The 21,318-nt window shown below is 37.6% G+C and overlaps 1 protein-coding gene across 4 annotated transcripts in view; it reads left to right on the top strand.

Moving 5' to 3' along the window:
- The window catches only part of FBLN1 (fibulin 1), an 80,355-nt gene that overhangs the window by 25,879 nt on the left and 33,158 nt on the right, over positions 1-21,318 (top strand). For all 4 annotated transcript variants that reach the window (XM_015870504.2, XM_032446523.2, XM_015870512.2 and 1 more), the window contains exons 4-14: positions 1,875-2,046; positions 4,164-4,223; positions 9,034-9,135; positions 10,247-10,384; positions 12,160-12,297; positions 14,386-14,529; positions 15,143-15,271; positions 15,761-15,886; positions 16,359-16,478; positions 17,344-17,475; positions 18,052-18,175. In XM_015870504.2, the coding sequence (XP_015725990.1) occupies positions 1,875-2,046; positions 4,164-4,223; positions 9,034-9,135; positions 10,247-10,384; positions 12,160-12,297; positions 14,386-14,529; positions 15,143-15,271; positions 15,761-15,886; positions 16,359-16,478; positions 17,344-17,475; positions 18,052-18,175 (1,385 nt within the window). The remainder of the gene's footprint in view (positions 1-1,874; positions 2,047-4,163; positions 4,224-9,033; positions 9,136-10,246; positions 10,385-12,159; positions 12,298-14,385; positions 14,530-15,142; positions 15,272-15,760; positions 15,887-16,358; positions 16,479-17,343; positions 17,476-18,051; positions 18,176-21,318) is intronic.

Raw genomic sequence — 21,318 nt, 5'->3', positions numbered from 1 at the left:
TTAAATCAAGATGGATAGTGCACAGTTAAAATAAATATAGGCTTGAACAAATGTGCAATTATTTTAAATGAGGATTTGGTTTCTCGCAAGACATAGCAGGCTCTATAGTTGAAGATTCACATTAGCTGAAGACAGAGATTTTTTAAGTTAAGTCCTGTCTCAGCCTGAAGGAGATAAAGAACATAAGGTTATTCAGCACTTCAAGAACAGCAAGATGAGTGATCACTCCCTACACAAACATCCAGAGGAACTATGCAACTCCCAGTTTGAGCATTCTGTGACAAGGCAGATAAGTAGATGTGAGTTACTTTATATGCCTAACAGTAGAAACCAGTGAGGATATCCAGACAGATGTAATAGGACAATTTGGCAAATTATCAGCTGTAATTCAATGTTTGGTTGTCAAAAATACATTATCTTAAGCCAAGCAATGAATCTTTAGCTCAGTTTTAATTTCTGTATCCTAAAAAAATGTTTGCAAAAATTGGAAAACCACCAAAATTTTAGACATATTTAAAACTTTAAGAAGGATGCCTCAGGAAAGTATCAGACAACTTAGACAAAGTAAATATCCAGAAGTATGTCAATCCTTGAAAAAAAAAAAAAAAAAAAAAGACATCAAGTCTTTATTTCTAATATAATCCAGAATATGAAAATATCCCAGACATGTTGGTGGTGAAGCCAGAGCATCCACCACTGCAAAATAAATAAATAAATAAGAAGAAACAAGGAAAAAATATTCTATTATTTTACCTTCCTGATACTCTGTGCTTTAAAATGAGCATTTTGCTGCCATGTAATGAGAGAAACATGCATGCAATGCCCTCTATGGGAAAACTGAGAATATAGATGGTTCCAAAGCAGTGAAAGAAATGTAATGGTTACCTACTTTTCAGTAAGCGAGGTGCTTAAATTTACAGAAATCTGCTTTGCTTTTTATTTCTTTATTCCATCTGCTCAGTTTAAGGGTGAAGGTTACTTTTGTTTTCTTTTTTTCAAGCAAAAAAAGAGTCCGGAAGAATAGTAAAGTTAATAATAAAAGCTTATATCTACTTTTGACATGACAGGAACAGTTAGCAGATACCAATCGCAAAGAACCAAATATTGTTGCCACTTTCCAAAAGCAAAAAGGAATAGCAAATAAGTTAGCAGTGTCTCTTCAATAAAAAACTGAAATAAACATACACAGGAGTAACTTCCCCTGCCTTCACTTCTATGGTGTGTTCCTTGGCTGTAGTTCAGCGAGTCTGGAAGGTGTGGGTCATGTTTAATTGCTGGAAGTTGTGTCAGTACTGTGATGCTCTTAAAGAATACTAGGCAATGTGGTTTGTTCTTCAGAGCAGAGTAGTTTCTTTTTCTGACCTGTTAGCACTAGCTTTGGATGAATCATGCTTGCTTGCTTACTTGTTTGTCTGTTAGGTTTGAAAAGGATGCACTTTATTGATCATGCCCCAGTTTAAGGAACTGAACACAAAAGGGACACAGAAATGTTAAGAGTTCCAGCTGTTCACTGGTGTTTGAAACTGTGGTGTGCAGGCATAGAACCACGTAATTCCATATTCCATATTCCATAGACAGTTCTGGTCCTCCACAACACCATAGTGCTGTATTTGTATACAACATTCATGTACATACTTTACTTACGAAATCTTGATCCAAGTACTAAGTTTGGCTCTATGTAAGCAGATCCAGAGCTCACTGAATTCAACTACAGATTAAAATATGTCAGGCTAAGTAAAGCAGAAGTTGCTGAAGAATTTGCAGAAAAGTTTTGATCAGTTTGCCAAGGTGAGATAACACTATTTATCCTACTAAGAAAACTTGCAGTGATTTGTTTGGGCATAGGATGTGACTCTCCTATATTTTTAAAACAGAAATGTTGTTACTGTTGTCTACTGGGAAAGACTGCCCAAGTTCAAGGCCAGAGCTGTGAACCCAACCTGAAGATAGGATACCAATGTGGAATTGTCTTCAGAGCTTGTTGTGTGAAGGGTCAAGAAGGCACAGATGTGTCCATCAGTGATGATGCTCCTAAAAAGGAACAAGGTATGTTGCAAGTTATAAGAGACTGAGACAGAAAATGATAAGGGTTACAAAGAATGCTTGTATTTGAAAGAATTTCTGCTGCAGTTCCTCTAATTTGAGATCTCTTTTAGTGATACATGTATATTGGAACTCATTTTTTGTCTAGTCATGGCTGAAATGTGTATTCCAAGAAGCTAAACTACTGATGCTTTTAATTGGGTTTAAAAGCCAAATAGACTTTGCCAGCTATGTGGAATTCAAATGTTTCTTTTAGTGTGAGACACATACCCACAGATTTGAAATGCTGTGAGGACTGATCATTTCTAAACAACATGGTGTCTGCATTTATTTGATGTTGTCAGAAGAGAGGGAGTCTAGACAGCAGCAGCAGCTCTTGCCACACCTGTCCATACTTAGTCCACAGAGCTGAAGAGAATCAGCAGACTGATTCTTACAGACCTGTTTTTGACTTTTTTTCATCTTTCACTCAACAGACTTAGCTGAAACTGCAGAAAAGTCATGCTGTAGGATGTTGCCCCCTTCATGGACAGCTGAGCACTGAATATATGTGCTCTGGCTTGTAGATCATCAGTAGCAGGTTTTAAAAAAGGACTACTTAAACTCAAACCCCACTGCAACAAGATGCACTAGTGTGCCTGAGCCAGTGTATTATCAGAGCCAGTGTGTTTCATATCTTTGAAATTTTGCTTATGTCAGTGTACATCCTTATCAAGTAACCTTTAGAAATAGCCTGCCAATTTCTTTGTGTACTGTCACAGCAGGGAAATTGCCCTTGTCCATTTGCTCTGGCTGAAGGGCATGTAACTGCAGGGTAGATACCTTGCACCTAGCTTACTGTGTCAATACTAAGAATTTGCAGACTCAAATTATTTGCATGTCTGGAGAAATATATCAATACCTGAAAATGCAGAATTGTAAACACAACATGCAGTATTTCCCCACTGACTCCCGTGGGCAATTTGCACTCACAAAGACCCTTGATATGAAGACATCAGCAAGCAAGGCAGGACAAAATTCTCATCAGTAAACTAAGAGACAGCCACATGGATGAACATATGACAAATATCCCGTAAGTCAAAGAATCTATGCCTAAAAAAGGCAGAGCAAACAACGTGAGTGGACACCTCTCTTTGATTTTGTAATACAGCACCTTGTGTTTTTGTTGTGCAATAGCAAGGCACACAGGGGTTATGCTGCAAACGATAAGACAGAGTGACTACATGTATGATACCTTCTTGGTCACATGAAGAGAAATCTCTGATGCTGTGTCCCAGAAGTACTCTATCAAGTCAGACCAGACTTGAGCAAAATATTTACAGTAGTTTCTGTGTGACCAAAATGTACCATTATGGCCTGAGGGGTCTGTGTACCAACTCAGCCTTGTGCACACAAACTTACTTCCACATCCATGATGTAGTATTTTCTTGTAAGTGACCATGGGTTGAAAGGCACATGGACAAGTACTCCCATTCCCAAAGTATTCAAATCAGTGGGGATTGGGGAAGTCCATTAGCTAATTCTTTGGCCAAAGATGGGGATTCGGAGAGTGTATGTATCCAGCCCTTTTGTGCCTTTCATGTAGAGTGAAATAACTCTCAGGACACATGTATGAGGCTAACGTATTGCTGATCATGAAGTATAGTTGGAAGAATGCTATAATTAGGTTCCCAAATGTTGGGTGTGGAGTTTTTTTGGAATGGAGTCTAAATAAATAACTGAGGTTAATCTGATTTTCATTAAAACTGTAAGTACCCCAAGCTACTGGAAAGTCAGTGGAAACCAAGCATGCCTCAACAACATGTTTTATGAAAATCAGGTTAAGCTCTGGTTAGAAGCCTAATGGTAAGAACCTGCATTTGAAAATCTCAGCCCATATATAATCTATGATCACAGCATGACTTTCATACTGAATCGGTCAGATGGAAAATACCCCATGGGCATATGCATTTGAATGTCAAATTTAAGTATGAAATAGCTGTAAAATATGTAAATAATGCTCTTTAATTTTGTCCTGTTGTATCCCAAAGCTCTGGTCTGAACCCCATCCCAAGCAGGCAGCTTTTTACTGTTAGAAGAAAAATGCTTTCTCTTCTAATGCCTCTCTCTCCTCTTTTTAGTTGAAATTTCAAAGGAGGAACTAGACCAAGAAGATCCTTATCTGCATGATGGCTGCAGAGGTAAGTCACATGACTAGTCCTGTTAGCCAGGTCTTTTGTGATTGCCTCCAATAAAGTTTAGCAGACTTAGATGTAGTGATTAGTCAAAACCTTTTGCTTAAGCTAGTTTTGAGTAAAAATAACAGAATCAGAATCCTTTTGAAGAAATAGTAAAGCATTATGGGATGCCTCAGTTGTTCTAAAGGGAGACATTATCTATCATGGTGAAGTTAAATCTTAACCAGCTGAAGCTTGAACAATACATTTAACTTTCATTTAATTTCTAGTTGATAATACTTCTGTTGTGTTATTTACTGAATGCATGAAGAACTCTGGATTCTTAAGACTACGTGAATGCTATATTACATATGTGAGTTCTATTGGGATGATCAGAATGATTGGATATAAAATGGGACTTGTTTCCTTTTGAGATGCATCTCTTGAAAAAAAAAGGAAGAAAACTGTCTAGTGTCCTCATTAATTGAACAGTTCTGTCTCATGGGAAGAATATGTTGTTGGGTTATTGTTCTGCTAAGTATTCTGATTTACTGCTTGTCACATGTGATTTATATGTCTATAAACTTAAAACAGCAGTGATGTATTATGTTCTACAAGCATTTCAGAACTAAGTAATGTATTTAGGTTAAAATCAATTTAATGGACTTCAATTCCAGTTGAGAGATGATTTACTGTGCTGCATGTTGGATTGCTATTAAATTCTAGAGAGGTTGGAAATGTGTATTAGGTCATTAGCTAGTCAAAGCCAACACTAGCACTAACTCGTCTCTAGCTGCCAGTGATGTACAAGAGATGACATAAAAAATGTGTTACATATTTTCCTAGCATTATTTCTTTACGTAGTCAGTTGTTGCCTTTGTCAGTTAATCAACTGTCTTCAAGAGATATATTGTTGTGACTAATTACAAATGAGAGTTTCTGTCTGCAGTATATTTTCTGATAAACTTGGCAAGCTAAAATTACTTGTGATTTTCCAAGCTTCACCAGAGGGAAACTTAAATTTCTTAAGAAGTAGAACTTCCAATAGTTTGTTTTGGAGCACTGTCATGACACATGAGGAAATAAATTATATTATTTCACCATCTCAACAACAGATTTTACATTGCTTAACTGGAGCCCGCATTATTAGCAGAGGTTCAAAAAGCAGTTGCTGGCCATCTCAGCTCAAGACTATTCCATGTAGTGTCATTGCCTTTGCCAGTGCTTTGTCTGAAAAACTATTTTCCTGTTTTCTGTTAATGCCTCTCATTAGAAACTGTGAAAGTTTTAAAATTTGTTTTCTTTAATTCACTTGAAAGTTTTATTTATGATAGCTGCGTTTGCCCACATTGGTTGTGTTGTCTCAAACTTTTTGTTTAATGCCTATCCAGACATTCTCTTGAAAACCAAAAGAAGATAGACTTGTAGTGAGAGTCTGTATGAATATCATCAATATTGTTAAAACAATATAGTTGGAAGTATGTAACCCTTTTTCTGTTCTGAGAATATCGAAAGGATAGGTACCTTGGTCCCTGGTGACCCACAAAAATAGGTCTCTGCTTCAGTCCCTACCCTCCAACTTCAGATATGAAGCTTTTGCAGCTACAGACAGTCATGATACCAATGACCAGGACCTGCAAGAAGAAACCATACCTGCTGCTTGCAGCGTATATCGTAAAAAGAAACTCTGTGTGTTTATAGTGGATAACTCCCTGTTAAAAGGCACTGAAGCTTCCCTCTGCTGGCCTGACAGGGAGTCTCAGGAAGTCTGCTGCCTCCCAGGAGCCAAGATCAGGGATGCTGCCAAGAGTTTTGCACCTTATCAAGAGCACAGACTACTATCCACTATTACTCTTTCCTTTGGACTTGCACTGCAATCCAGAACATGGGCAGAAGCAAAGAAGATTGTAAAGCCACAGGAATACAAATGAAGAACACTGATGCCCAGCTCTTCATTTTTTCCAGTTGGAGGAAAGAGGGAAGCCAGAAATAGATATATACTGTACATCAAGTCCTATCCACTCCTGGCTAAGTGGTTGATGCTGGCATGAGAGTTTTGAGTTTTATGACAGTAAGGCTTTCTATGAAGATTATAACCTGTTAGGGGGGTGTAGGATCCACTTGTCTAGAAGAGGCAGGGCAATTTTTGGCAGTAGGCTGGCTGACTTAGTGAAGTGGGCTTTAATCTGAAGGGCTTGGAATGTGGGGTCCAAAATGACTGTGCTCATGCCACTGCTACCAACTGGGAGTCAGCCAGGCCAACCAAAACAGTGACAAATTTTCCATAGCAGCATCCTGTGACATGAGCCAGAAGGCCAGCTACCTCAAGGGTTTGTACAGCTATGGAGGATCGCTTGCATCCCTCTAGGGAAACATGCATCCTAGACTGTTTTCTTCTCTGATGTGCCTGTGTATCAATGCGACTGGAAATAAACAGGAAGAATTAGAGATCTCTGTGTGATCACAGGGCTATAATTTCATTGTGATTACATAAGCATGGTGGGACAGCTTGTGTGACTGAAATGTCATGGATGGCTAGGTACATTTTAGGAAAGACAAACCCGCAAGACAGTGGTAGAGTTGCTTCTTATGTGAGAGGACAACTGGAATGTATCCCTATTTATGTTGAATGAGTGGAGAATGGATAAGAATTAAGTGGCAGGCTATTGTGGGTGATATCGTTATAGGTGTTTACTTCAGGTTGCCTGATCAGGTGGAAGAAGCTGGCCTTCAACAGACAGCTGAAAGTAGCCTCATGATCAGAGGCATTTGTTCTCATGGGGGACTTCAGTCACACTGGTATTTGCTGGAAAAACAATACGTCCAGGCACACACAGTCCAGCACTTTCCTGCAGTGTGTGGAAGATAACCTTCTAATGCAGGTTGTGGAGGAGCCAATGAGGAGATGTGTGCTGCTAGACATTGCTCTTTAAAACAAGGAAGGATTGGTTAGGAATGTAAAGGTTGGGGACAGCCTTGGATGCAACAATCATCAGATACTGGAGTTTAGGTTTTTTATAGGAGAGGCAATAAGTAGGATTGCAACCCTGGATTTCAGGAGAGCCAATTTTGACCTCTGAACACCTTCTTTGTTTCAGTCCGTACTGCTGAGACTGTCCTTAGAGAATCCCAAACCCTGGAGATAAGAAAGAGTGTCTGGGGAAAGAAAGACTTCTCCTTGGTTGAGGAGTATCTGGTTAGAAATCATCTAGGCAAACTCTACACACACAGATCCAGGGGCCCTCATTGGATGCGCCTATGAATACTGAGGGAGCTGGCAGAAGTGATTGCCAGGCTGCTCTCTTGAAAGGTCATGAGGAATGTGAGAGGTGCCTTATCTCCATCACTAGGAAGATGATGGAACAGCTTATTCTGGATGTCATCTCCAAGCAAGTGGAAGAAAAGGAGGTTATCAAGAGTAGTCAGCATGGATTCACCAAGGGAAAATCATGACTGACTTCCATGATGTTGTGACCAGCTGGGTAGATGAGGGGACAGCAGTGAATGTTGTATACCTTGACTTCAGCAAGATTTTTGACACTGTCTCTTACAACTTCCTTGTAAGTAAGCTTAGGAAGTGTGAGATAGAGGCATAGCCAGTGTGGTGGGTTGAGAACTGGCTGACTGGCAGAGCTCGGAGGGTTGTGATCAGTAACAGAGTCTGATTTTAGGCCTGTAGCTACTGGTGGTCCACAAGGGTTGCTCCTGGGTCTGGTCTTGTTCGTCATCTTCATCAGTTATCAAAATTAATGGATAGAATGCATCCTCAGCAAGTTTGCTGGGAAGAGTGGTTGACACACCACAAATCTGGGCAGGCTGGAGAGTCAAGTGGGAAGGAACTTTATGAGGTACAACAAGAGCAAGTGCAGAGTCCTACACATTGGGGGAATAATTGCAAACATCAGTACAGGTTAGAGTCTGACCTGCTGTTGTGAGCTGTGCAGAGAACCTAGGTGTCCTGGCGGACAACAGGTTGACTGTGAGCCAGCAGTGAGTTTGTTCTTGTGGCCAGGAAGGCCAATGGTATCCTGGGATGCATTAAAATGAGAGTCACCAGCAGGCTGAGAGAAGTTCTCCTCCCTGTCTACTCTGCCCTCGCAAAGCCACATCTGTGTCCAGTTCAGGATTCTTCAGTTCAAGAAAGACAGGGAAATTCCAAGGATAGTCCAGCAGAGGGCACTAAAGATGATCAAGAACCTGGTGCATTTTCCTTATGAGGAAAGGCTGAAAGACCTGGGACTTTTCACCCTGGAGAACTCTGAGAAAGGATCAATGCTCATAAATATCTAAATCAAGTAGATGAGGCCAGGCTCTTTTCAATGGTGCCTAGCAACAGAGAAAAGAAAAGGGGGGGGAGGGGGGGAAGGAAGGAGGGAGAGGATGGGGCAACGGGCACAAACTGGGGCATAAGACTAAATTATTCGCAGAGGCCCCTTCCAACTCCTACAATTATGTGACTAATTTATTTCTGAACAAGATCAGATAAGCCAAATTTTGTGTAAATTTTATAGTGTCCTCTCTGTCACCAGAACAAACCTAGCTCTTTTCCACATTCTTTGTGGAGGCATCTGAGCTCCCAGCATTTTCACTTTGTGTTCTAAAAATGATGAGTTATGAGCAACTGTTTAATTTACTTCCTCCTTGTATTCTTTGTTGATAAAAGGAATCAGTAATTTCAAACACTTCCTCCTGTGTTCAGCCCTTTCCTTCTTTTATATATGTGCATGTCTAGTTACTTTTAGAATAAATCAGTAAGCAACCTGTAAATCAGTGGTTTGATTCAGTCCCTATATTAGGCCTTCTAATTTTATAAGACTTCTTAAAATCTAATTAGGTGGTGGTCCCTGCTCTCAGCAGTGCAGAGACACAGGATCCAGTTATGTCTGCTCGTGCTTTGTTGGATATCAGCTTCAACCAGATGGTGTCAACTGTGAAGGTAAAAAAACTAAAAAATATTTCCTTGGTGATTATCAACATGTTTATTGTAAAAGTCAGTCAGAAGATATCATAATATTCTTACATACACTTATCCCAGGTGGGGAAGGGTGTGAGATCTTAAAAAGTTTGTTTAAATAGAAAGTTGGAATTAGTTTGAAGGTGGAATGGTAGATCAATAGAGCAAGTGGAGAATTCAGAGTAGAAAAGACCAAGGAGATGTTGAGATTTTTATTGTGAGTAAAACAAACAAAATCATGCTTTCTTTTACTGTAGTATATAGTAAATAATATAACAGATGAAATAGAGTAGAATTGTTCAGCCTGCTGACAGGAAGTTTGAAAGTTGTTGATGTTGTTAATCATAGGGAATACTTGAGCTATTCAATAGTAAAAGGTGGTACTCATCAGGAGTGCCTTTTTCTCTCATTGACTGAAGATGAAAGCTTAGTAAGTAGACCTGATACAAAATTCAGAGTTATAAATTAGATACTGATGATTGATCAGATTAACACTAGCCCAGTGTGAAATATAAAAAGGAAGAACTTTTACATTTGACACCTATGGGTGCCAAATACTCTCATAGATTCCAAGAGAAAATGAAAAAATTCCAAAATAAATGTTTTTCAGTAGCTAGAAAGTAGAATGTGAAGAATTGCAGTCTGTGGGTTGAGCAGTCCCTAGGCCATGCATGGGTGGAATTCAGAGCAAAGTAAATGTTTCTGAAAGTTAGCCTCATTCATGAAGTCACTCTAGTTGTCTCCTACTAGAAACAGCCACATGGATAGTTGTTGGTCCTTTGCTCTCATTTAGTACAATTTATTTCCATTCTTAAATACAGTGAGCCAGCAGTTGTTGGTCCTGTTAACTGTGGGATCAAATTGTCTTTAACACTCTTGAGAACATAGACAAGCAGACATGTTGTGAGCTTGTGAGTTTGTATCCTTATGCTCAGAATAATGACTGTTTGAAGCTGCTTGAAGGTATGCCCACAACTATCCTTTAACCTAACCTTTTCTCAGGGATTTTTTATTTATTTATTTTTTAATTTACTCTCTCTCTTTTTTTTTTTTCCCTTTTCTTTTTGTTTGTCTCTCGTTTTGCATGTTCTAGATATTAACGAGTGTATCACTGGGACACACAGCTGTGGGATTGGACAAACTTGTGTCAATACGTTGGGATCTTTTCGTTGTCAGCGGGACACCAGCTGTGGAACTGGTTATGAGCTAACTGATGACAGTCGTTGCAAAGGTATGTCCTGGGCAGAGAAACTGAAATCTCCCAGACTTGTGTAAAAAGAAAGAAAGAGTGACTAAGTTTTTCAGTTTTAAAATGCTAAGGCAGATGCAGCATTTGTCCTCAGGAAGTTTGTTACCGAGGGATTCTGTTCTTAAGCACAGTGTTATTAAGAATGTAAAACTTGAAAAAACAACAAACAAAAAGGTTAAAACTAGTGTTGTTGACTAGCTATGTTTGAGGAAAAAAAATGAAATAAAAGGGGGAGGGGGCAATAGGCTTTTGTATTTATTCGATAAATGACTGATTCCAAGTTTTGTCTAACTCAAAATACACAGTTATGTAAATCCATGCTACCTTTGCAGAGATACAAATTAGCAGCAAACTCTATTTATTGTAGAACTGATTTTCACCATAAAGAAGTACGTTCCTGCAGAGCTTAGAACTGTTTAAAACAGACTGTAATTTTATTGCATTGAGTAAGTGAACTTTGCCAGAATTCTGGGTAAGGTTTTATTATAGGAACTGATCAGTGAAGTGTATTAGAGTAGGGGGATATGTGAGAACAGAAATAAAAAGACCTGATGAACAAACTCCAACAGAAAACCCAGAAAATATGCAGATGATAATTTTCAAAGTATTATGATCTAACTTTGCTCCCTTTCAAATAAAATTTCTACTGATTTAAATTACATCAGTTTTAGGCCAATAAATTGCTTACCAGCAAGTATTAACAATATTTCTCTGAAAGTGGGAGTACAGCCATTAAATTATGCATGCCATTAGCTTTAGAAATTTCCTATCTGGATAGGATATGTTAATAATGTTAATGATTAACATTATGCTAATAGTAATGAAAATGGAAGAGGAATGATCTTAGTATATAGTTTTTAAAAGCCTCATAAAATGACATGTAAAATACTAATACTTGTATCATTACTGAATTGAGCAACATGTAAAACACTGCTGATTTACCCCACATCAGCATTAAACCATCAAAAATTTAAAGCAGGCTCCATAATTATTTTCTTAATCTCACAAGATTTAACAGTTTATCTCTCTTGTTTTGTCCACTGCATTGATGGGAAAGATTAGGCATCCTATAGCTCAGGATTGCCTTCATTTTGATAATTTAAGGAGATTTCTTCCCACTGCAAGGTCGCAAACATAAGATTTTAGTTATTTGCATGCAGACTAGGTTTCATTCCTGGACAAAGCCTTGTTAACCCTTATCTGTTTTGTCTGAATAATAATTTATTCACAAATATTTGTTTTCTATGATGAAGTAGAGTGGACTATAAAAGTAAGCAGAAATCATATGCATTTTAAAGCAGAATAATTTAAGGAGACCTTAATATGGATGGGATTCAAGGCCAACTAATTTCCTTTTGAAAGAAATGAACAAGGTCTACATTGAGTCTAATGTTAAAATTAACTCTTGGACGTGTAATTAAGTTGCACTGACTTCAAAGTTTAGCCTGTGCGTAAGCACAGTGCTGAAACAAGATGGAACACTGCTGAACATGGTGCTTCAGATACACTGTAGTAATTTTGAACCTTATAGTTGTGAGAGTATGCAATGTTATACTAAACTCATACACACACGTATATGCTTTTTTCCCGAGATTCTGTTTTAGGCAACAGTTCAGATTGATTATGGTTCATTGCGCTGAATTGCATGAGATATGCTATGGCTTTAACCTGTCTGACATTTTAAATTCTGTGCTGTGTTTTAAATGTGTTGAAAATGTTTGTCAACCTCCTAACAAATTTTTTTTGTGATGTACCAGATATTGACGAATGTGAGACTGGTACTCATAACTGCCCCCCCGATTTTATCTGTCAGAATACTCCAGGATCTTTCCGTTGCCGACCCAAGCTACAGTGCATGAATGGGTTTATACAAGATGCTCTAGGCAACTGTATTGGTAAGATATACTCTTATCTCAGCGAATGCTTAAGTGCTGCTTAAGAAATAAATTATAGCTTCATTGGGTAAGTTCTGAGCTTCTCAAGTCATTTTTCATGCATGTATGTATTTTTCTATTATGTGTTTTTTCTCTTTTTAAAGATAGAGGTTGGTCCTGCAGGTAACATTTATGGGAAAACAAACAAACAAACAAACAAAAAACTTCTGAATACAACTTAATTATTGAATCTATGAGATTTAAGTACTTAAATTATGTGGCTGTGTTTGAATTTTTGTTAAGTCTTTGGGTTTTTGTTGTTTTTTCTTTTTTTATCTGGAGAAGAAAAATCAGGAAAAAAAGAAGTGATATGTTTGATCTCCCACCATCCAAAAGATTTTAGCTAGAGTTTAGTACAAAAACTGTAAATTTTGATGTCCTCTGTAACAACTTCATCTATACTAGCATGCAGAAGTTATACAGGCATATATATACAGGACTTAGTAGTCCTATTCCCCTTTAGTTATGGCTTATGAAGGATCTTACTGTGTACAAGTGATGGTCCAGTTATAATACACTGTAGAGAAAAGTTTTATTTTAAAGACTGCTTATGAACTGTTGTGCTAATGCCTTGTTTCCAAGACCTGTCAAAGTATTGTGAGACTTCTACAATATAGAATTAGAACCTTTCTGTAAATACAATACAATTACTACTTTCCAGCAGGCTCCAAATGAAATTGTCTCATGTGATCTACCAATCTATCAGTTACCCCCTTAAGTATTATTTTCAAGTCTCAACCTAACTAAATTACCCCAGCGGCAAAGCATGTTTTAAACTTGTGGAACTGGCTGAGCAGCAGCAGCTGCCAGTTCTAGCTCATTGTCAGTCCCATGTTCTCCTGACCATCTCATACTCTGCAGCGCTGAAATCCGACACTGGCAACACTGATGCTGAAAACAAAATTGAAGCTTTTAAAATGAAGCTGATGACTGTGCACAATAAACTCTTTGAGGGTTTACGTCTGCCATAGCTAGCACTAGATCCATGGCTGTAGGAGTTAGCATTCCCGCACTGACATTAGTAAAGCCACACCAATTTGCAGCAGTAATAGTTATGTCCCCTAAAATAAAATAATCACCAAAACAATTTTACAGGTGGATTTTACAATATATGAATCAAAGGCTGCTCTATGTGGATGTAGGAGGGAAAATGTATGAAAAATTTACTGCCTTTCCAGCAAAGGAATACTTTGCTTAATACCATCCCAACTGGAAAACAGTAACTCTTCAGCAGTTAGCAATGCCACAGTACAAAATTATGTCATGTCTCAGTGATATAGGCAGAAAAATTTTAGGCTAAGTACACACACGAAGCTGTACATTGCTGAAGGTTGTGAAACAGGCTCATACATTCGCAAGCAGTGACTGCTCCTACAGACCTCCAGATTGCAGATACAATAACATTTCAATTTTTATGAAGGCTGTCTCCTGTAGTCACTGATTTCTCAGTCTGAAACTCCTTTTCCCCAAACGAATAGCATGTTGCTAACCATGGTTAACAGCAAGTTCCCTGTTTTTCTAGTTATGTACATTGCACTAGATCACACTCTAATGTAGATTAGTTTCATCTCATTACATATTTTGGGTTTTTACTTTTTAGCTTTATTTTTAATAGACAAAGAGTATCTGTGTCACGAACTGATATGATGTGTAGTTTGTAAAAAGATAAATAGTGGAGGGATGCATAGTCTTTTGAATACATAGAAGAGCTCTTAAAGTTCTTACATGTTTCTATGGATAGCCTATTGTGAGACAAGGCAAAGAGCCTATTATGAGACAAGGCAAAGTTTCTATGGTGAGTACCCAGTTGAGATAATTAACTGAGTTCTTGATCATTGTGCTTTTGGGGGAGACTTTCAGAGGTTTTTAAATTAGTACAAATTCTATAACCGATTTCCACTGCTTTTTCATACCTCTCCCAGTCTTAATCCCATAGGCCAAATTACATAAATTTGTGCTTTTCCATGAGTAGAGCCTTTCAGACCATGAAGGATGTAAGAAACATGTTCAGGCAGCAGATTATTACATTAACTTGCTGTGCTCTTGCAGATATCAATGAATGCTTGAGCACCAACATGCCGTGTCCAGCTGGTCAGATATGTATCAACACTGATGGCTCATATACCTGTCAGCGAATCTCACCCAGCTGTGGCCGAGGTTATCATCTCAATGAAGATGGAACAAGATGTGTAGGTAAGTAACAGTTCTGAAGAATAAAACAGTTGAAAGAAAATGGAACACACCTGATTATATCAGCCTGTTTCTTGAAGTCTACCCAAAGTCTTGTTTCTACAATCAATTTTTAACCTGTTTATGTCCCAGCATATAAACAGTGGCAAAGATCCTCTCTGCCCTTCAAATAATTCATAAAACTCTATATGCAAAGAAGAATTAAAGTGATGGTAACCCCTGCAAAATGGCATTATCAGTGGCCCATCTGCCACTTAGTGTCTCTCAAAAGATAGTCAAATACAGCTGAAAGGCATACATGCCTTGATCTGGCATTTAGCTAAAGTGGCTTTTTCAGAGAGGTGTTATGCGTGTGTTTTTAATTATTTCAAAGTTTGCATTTATTACTGTGATCTTACAGCAGTCAGTAGTTTGATCAAAGCCTTTCTATTTCAGAACACTTTACAAGTACCACTGAAGGAAGCTTGTGGCATGCTTGTAAGGCAGCAAGAATTTATACCTTGTTTTTTAGATGAAAAGGGCACACAAATATGCATCTGAACTAAGGGTTAACGTTTTGCTGTTTTCTCAACTTGCATGCTCATAATTATACTTCCAATCACTTCTCTTTTTTAAGATGTGGATGAATGCTCATCTTCTAATCAGCCATGTGGTGAAGGACATGTTTGTATAAATGGACCAGGCAATTACCGCTGTGAGTGCAAGGCTGGGTACTCTTTTGATGTCATCAGTAGAACTTGTATAGGTAAGTTGCGCCTATTAACAACGGCATTATAAAAAATGAACCTGAGTAAAATACATTATTGCTCTCTGCAGAATCTTTTTCATCTGAAAGTAAAATCGACCGCTATATTGCTTATATAAATCTAATAGCACACTATAAAGATACTGATACTTTAAAGGGAGATGTATTAGTATTGTCAACATGTACTCGATTACATTGTTAGAAGCTAAGATTATGAGAGTGCATGTAATTGTTTTCTGTGATATTTTAACATGCACTTACAGCAAAACATTCCTTTGAAAGATCAAAGTGACTTTCTTCTTTATACAGTTAATTCAGTTGTGCACTGAGATTCTTCTAAATGAGTATTTTGAGCAAATCTTTCTCTTTCTATCAAGAAAATTTGCATCTGGAAAATAAAAATCAAACTCAAGACCACATTCTCATCCAGAATACTACTGTAGGGATGCCAGACAATCCACAGATCTCTGTATATATTTATCATTGCAGATATCAATGAATGCAGACGCTATCCAGGCCGCCTTTGTGCTCACAAGTGTGAAAATACTCCTGGTTCCTACTACTGCACTTGTACCATGGGATTCAAACTTTCATCTGATGGCAGGTCATGTGAAGGTACTGCTGTCATATGTACTGACCATGTTGTATGAGATGTAACTGCCGTTGTTCAGCTATTTTTGTTTAATTTTAGCTGATAAGGCTGCATTGGAATAGCATGTTAAATAACCCATTTGGTGCCTTTGATAACATGAAGGCTGTTATGATTAATCAAAGCCACTGCAGTCCACAGTTCCAATATATTACTTCTTGGCTGGATGTTGTGACCTGTTCTTCACAACCAGCCTTGCTAATACCCAGAAGTAAAAATGTGAGTGTGTTACTAATGATTCCCTCCAAGTCACATGCCTTAAAGGACAGTGGGAAACAGATAGCACATAGTAGCTTATACTGCCAGACCTTGTTGAGAGTGATGCTTCCAAAGCCCAATACTTCCAGTTATTTTTTCAAATTCGTGCTTCAGTCCTGTAACAGGAGTGACAAATATATCAAGAAATTTGAGTTTCACATATTTAATTTTGCGTTTCAGATTTAAATGAGTGTGAGAGCAGCCCCTGTAGTCAAGAGTGTGCCAATGTGTATGGCTCTTATCAGTGTTACTGCCGACGTGGCTTTCAACTTAGTGACATAGATGGAATTTCATGTGAAGGTAAGAACTGTCTTTGCAGATAAAGGATGAGTTAGCATTTATTGTTCGCACCAAATCACACATAAAGAATTCCATACAGTCTTAACTGTTGCATTTTAACATCTGATTCTTCTTGGTATTTTCCTGTGAAACACTGAAACTGTATTTAATGAAGATCTCCCATTCATGTCTTAGTCTAAAAATACCTGTGCTTGAAAGGTATCGTTTTGTTGTTTACGGTGAACTGTATCTTTGCATACTCTTCTGTCTTATTGGAAATGTGTTGGGTTTTGTTTGTATTGTTTTGGTTTTTTTTCCAGTCAACTAACAGAATTTCTTGTCTTCAGGAAGTGAAGATACAGATGTGTGTGTACTACATCATATTACTATACAGTATTTTATGTATCTTCTTTTTGTGGCTTGCTCTGAACAAATGTTTAAGTAGGCTTTGCTCAAATACTAGGAAGATGTGGTTGGCACTCAGATGACAAGTTCTTGAAAACACAAGTCAGATGTCTAGGATTTACTAGACAGTAAAACCACGGGCAAAACATCAAATTTTACCTTTTATAAAAATAGAGATAATACTTTTCTCTTTCTGCCTATAGTGAAGTTGTTCAATAATGCGTCAATGTGAAGTGTCACTACGCATATACAGAACAAAATCAGACTGCCCCTTAGGCATTTATATTGAATTTAAATTTTCATTCCTCCATTTATTCCTGACACCTTTTATTGACTCGAACCAGCCTTATTTGATTTTTTTTTCTACCCCCAAACCAGAATCATGAAATAGTGCTTGAACCTCACAACATGAATACCATACGTGTGCTCTTGGTTGAACATGATGCAGACATAGTAAATTAATGCTGTTTTCTTCTTGTAGATATTGATGAATGTGCTTTACCTACTGGAGGTCATATCTGTTCTTTTCGGTGTATTAATATTCCTGGGAGCTTTCAATGTACTTGTCCCTCCACGGGTTACAGGTTGGCACCCAATGCACGCAACTGCCAAGGTATGTCCCTTTAGCTGCATGGAGACTTAATTGTGGGGGGATTGTGGGCTTCTGAAAGGTTTTGAGAAGGTTTTAAATTTTAAAATAAGTCTTTCTTACATCTTTATAGGCAAAGTAATCAATATCAGTTTGAAATCTGTAGAGATTAATATTGTATTATAAAAAAATAAAAAAATAAGAAGAACCTGTAAAAATTTATATAGAATTCCTATAGAATGGAGTAAAAATTTTATAACTGTATTAAAGAATTCTAACCAACTCAAAGAAGATTCCCACTGTGAAATGAAGTAAATTAGTTTAACCGTCAAAAGGAAATATCATCATGCTATGGACATTTCATCAAATATTTAGGTCTTGTCCACTTAGTGGCACTGCTGCTCTTCCTTTTCTTGTTCTTGCCTGTTGTTTAGGTTAGTTTTCTTCTTTTTTGTTCTCCTGCCCTTGCTACCCAATCCTGTAATAGTGCTTAATTGCACCCCATATTTTGTTGTCCCTAATATGATACTTTCATTATCTGGCACCTGCAAATTCAGGAAAAGCATGTATTTAACCCACTGTTCTTGTTCCGTTTGGCAGATATCGATGAGTGTGTTACAGAAACTCACAACTGCTCTTTCAATGAGACCTGCTTTAATATCCAGGGAGGGTTTCGCTGTCTGTCTTTGGAATGTCCAGAAAATTACCGCAAGTCTGGAGATACGTAAGTACTTTTCTTTTCAAAGGTACAATCTTCTGGGCTGACTCTCCTTTATGTCACACTAATGCTGACTGAATATGTAAGGGATTCTGGCAGATAAGTATGTTACTGGTAGGCTTACAATGTACTTTGCACACACTCTGGTCTCTTCCTCATAGTTCTGTTACAGCCCCTATAAAATTTGCCACGTGTCAGCTGTTTGCATTGTAATGATCTCTAGAGGCATACACTGATGTTCTTTCTCTGGCTGCCCTGTCTGTTAGGAGGGTTATGTTCTGCTACAAAATTCAGACTTTTCTTTCACCCTTGGTTTTTGCTTACTATTACACTCCAGTGACAGAATCATCTTTTATACTGTCTCTTAACCTAGGTCAGGGAAAGTCTGTGCATTCTGATTTCTAAAATAGTAGACATAGATACGGGAGTAGGGGTAGCAGTCAGCACATTTACACCCATCCAAAAGTGCTAGCAATGTGGAGAAGTCGCAAAATTTCAGTAGCATAACAATATGGCTGATGTAGATGGCTATTTTTCCTCCTGTCTCATGGCTTTATGGCCACCCTGTACTCCAGATATTTTTTAGAATGCTGCTCAACATTCTTCTAATGTACACCATATCCAGGTAAGTGTATGCATCAGCTGGAGAGGAAAGCTGATACATCACACTGATTGTCAGCCTGCTATTGCTCTTCACAGTGTTCATATATCCATAATCCCTTAGATGAAGTTGAGTATTCTGTACCTTGCCTGTAAAACAAAACTGGTGCTTATCTTCCTCTGAGAGACTTTGTGGAGTTAGTTTCCATTTAAACCTTAAGCTGTAAAATGCCATGTAAGTAGTTTAGCAGTTGTATTTGATAAGAATGTTTTAGAAATTCATCATATAAAAACAGGTATTTATGCAATATGCTTGTACTTCAAAAGGCATCAGTAGTAATTAGATTTTAGATTACTTTTGTCACATTAGTAAAAAAGAAGTGTCTCATGACATGAATGGACTGTTTATTTGAGATATCATGTAACCTAATTCAAAAAAACACATTTGCAGTGGGCCACTAAGCAGAATTAGTAAATTTTCTCTCTTACAGAGATCCTAGAATTACAAAGTTCATTCTGTTAAATGGATATAAACACATTCCATTTTCATCTTGTTTGTGGTTCTTTTTCTTCTGTATTTTTATGTATTGAAAATGTTGAAAGTAATGGCTATTTGAGAATTTAAGGATCTTTTTTGGAAGTAATAGAATGTCTGAATTGTTTTTCTGTCTGGGTTGTTACAGCTCTGTAATGGCTTACTCTGCCTAACTCAAACAGATTAATAGGGAGAGATTCTTCTGATGTGCCAAGACTATAATTAGGCAGTGAGTCAGACACAAATCCTGTAGCTGCTCAGTAAAGTTCTAATTATTTTAATTATTTGAGTTATTATCTTCTTGGATTTATTAGGCTTCTCCCTCTCAAAAACTACAGACATAGATCCTAAATGTATTGTCAAAAAATGTCATTTAATCGATGAAAAAGAATACAAGTATATTATCCTTATTGCAAAAAGTCCAGGTTAGTTTAGTGGACAAATACTCTTATGGTTCACCAGAGTGATTCAGCATGCCTGAATCAAGGTGTATATTTTGGGTTACCTTGTAAGCAATGGGGATCAGTTCCTTAGGATAGTTCTTTACCACCCTTTCTACATCCAAACTACTTTATACATTCTTGAATCATTTATTTTTTTGCATATATGAGGCAACATAGCTGATAGATAACTTATCCTTTGCACGATAGCGACACTAAATCACTTTTTCACCTAACCTTGTGCCAAGGCTCTAAAATCAAAACAGTTGGCTTCTTGGAACGCCTATCTGTTATCAATACTAGTTTCCTCTCTTTCATTCAGAACACATTCCAGTTTCACCAACTTGGCACATGATAAGAAAGACAATACATTTTCTTTTCCTATCATGTTGGCAATTCATAAGACTTTTTACTCTATACCCCTAATTTTCTTTTGATCATCTATAATTTAATGAGTCTCAATCCTTCAAACAAAAGTTTTTTTATTCTGATTTTTCCTTAAAGTTCTTATGTACAGGCAGCAGTTGTCAGCGATCCAAAAATTCCATACCTAATACCTTTAAAGCAGAGATGGTTGCGATTAGGTGATGTAATTGCAGGATTCTCAGAAGCTACAGGCTGAAAGCTCGGAATGATGTACAGATACACAGCTCTGTGAGCAAACACCCTGCGTAAGCTTCCTTGGAGACCAGCAAAGTGCCTGGCATGGTGTGGTCCATAATGTAATAACTTTTAACTTTTTGAAGGTCATAACACTTTTGCTTAAATTCTCTCTGCTTTGTTTGTTGTTGTCGTTTTTTTTGTTTGTTTGTTTGTTTGGGGGGGGTGGTTTTTTTTTTTTTGTTTTTTTTTTTTTTGTGTGTGTGTGTGTGTGTGTGTATGTGTGTGTGTTTGCGTGTGTTTTTAGGGTTTTGTCTTGCTTTTTTTCTTTCTTAGAAGCCCATAGGCTTGGAATTTTTCCAAGGGTAATTATGACTTACTACTTCTCACAATGGGACTTGCTGCACTGCCCTTGCCAAACACTTTTTGTTATCAAATTGCATAACAATTAAATTCCCTTTATGTGACACCGGAGTCAAACATTTGTAATATTTAAGCCAAGAAAAATACTAGTAAAGATAAAGAAGCAGTTATGGTGGTGTGTGAAAAAAAAATATGCATGCTGCACTGAGCCAGATTGGGAAATATTTTCATATTTTAAACCTGTCTGTGTATTACTAAGGTTGTCTGTCTCTTCTCATTATTATTACCTGCTTTTAACTGCTTAGAAAGTTGCCAAAATGTAACCAACGTCTGAAATTGTACATGCCAGGTGTTTGATGCAGGTTCAGGCTTTGGCAAATTTCTTCCAAAGCAATTCAATTATTTCCAGGAACAAAGATAGGCAGAAACAAGTTGTTTCGTGTGCATGAGAAGTTTTTTTTGTTTTGTTTTAATTTAATTTAACTGTTCGGAGCAGAAACCTGAAACTGTTAGGAGACTACTTTTGCACTTTTCGTCATCCTTACCAAAAGCCTCTGAAATTTTTGAAGTTAAGATTTTCTTGCATAATAGCGGATAGCTTTTTTCATATG

Source organism: Coturnix japonica, chromosome 1, assembly GCF_054131305.1.
Source record: "Coturnix japonica strain WE chromosome 1, WE-NBRP24, whole genome shotgun sequence".
NCBI lineage: Eukaryota > Metazoa > Chordata > Aves > Galliformes > Phasianidae > Coturnix > Coturnix japonica.
This window is presented reverse-complemented; position numbering and strand designations above follow the sequence as displayed.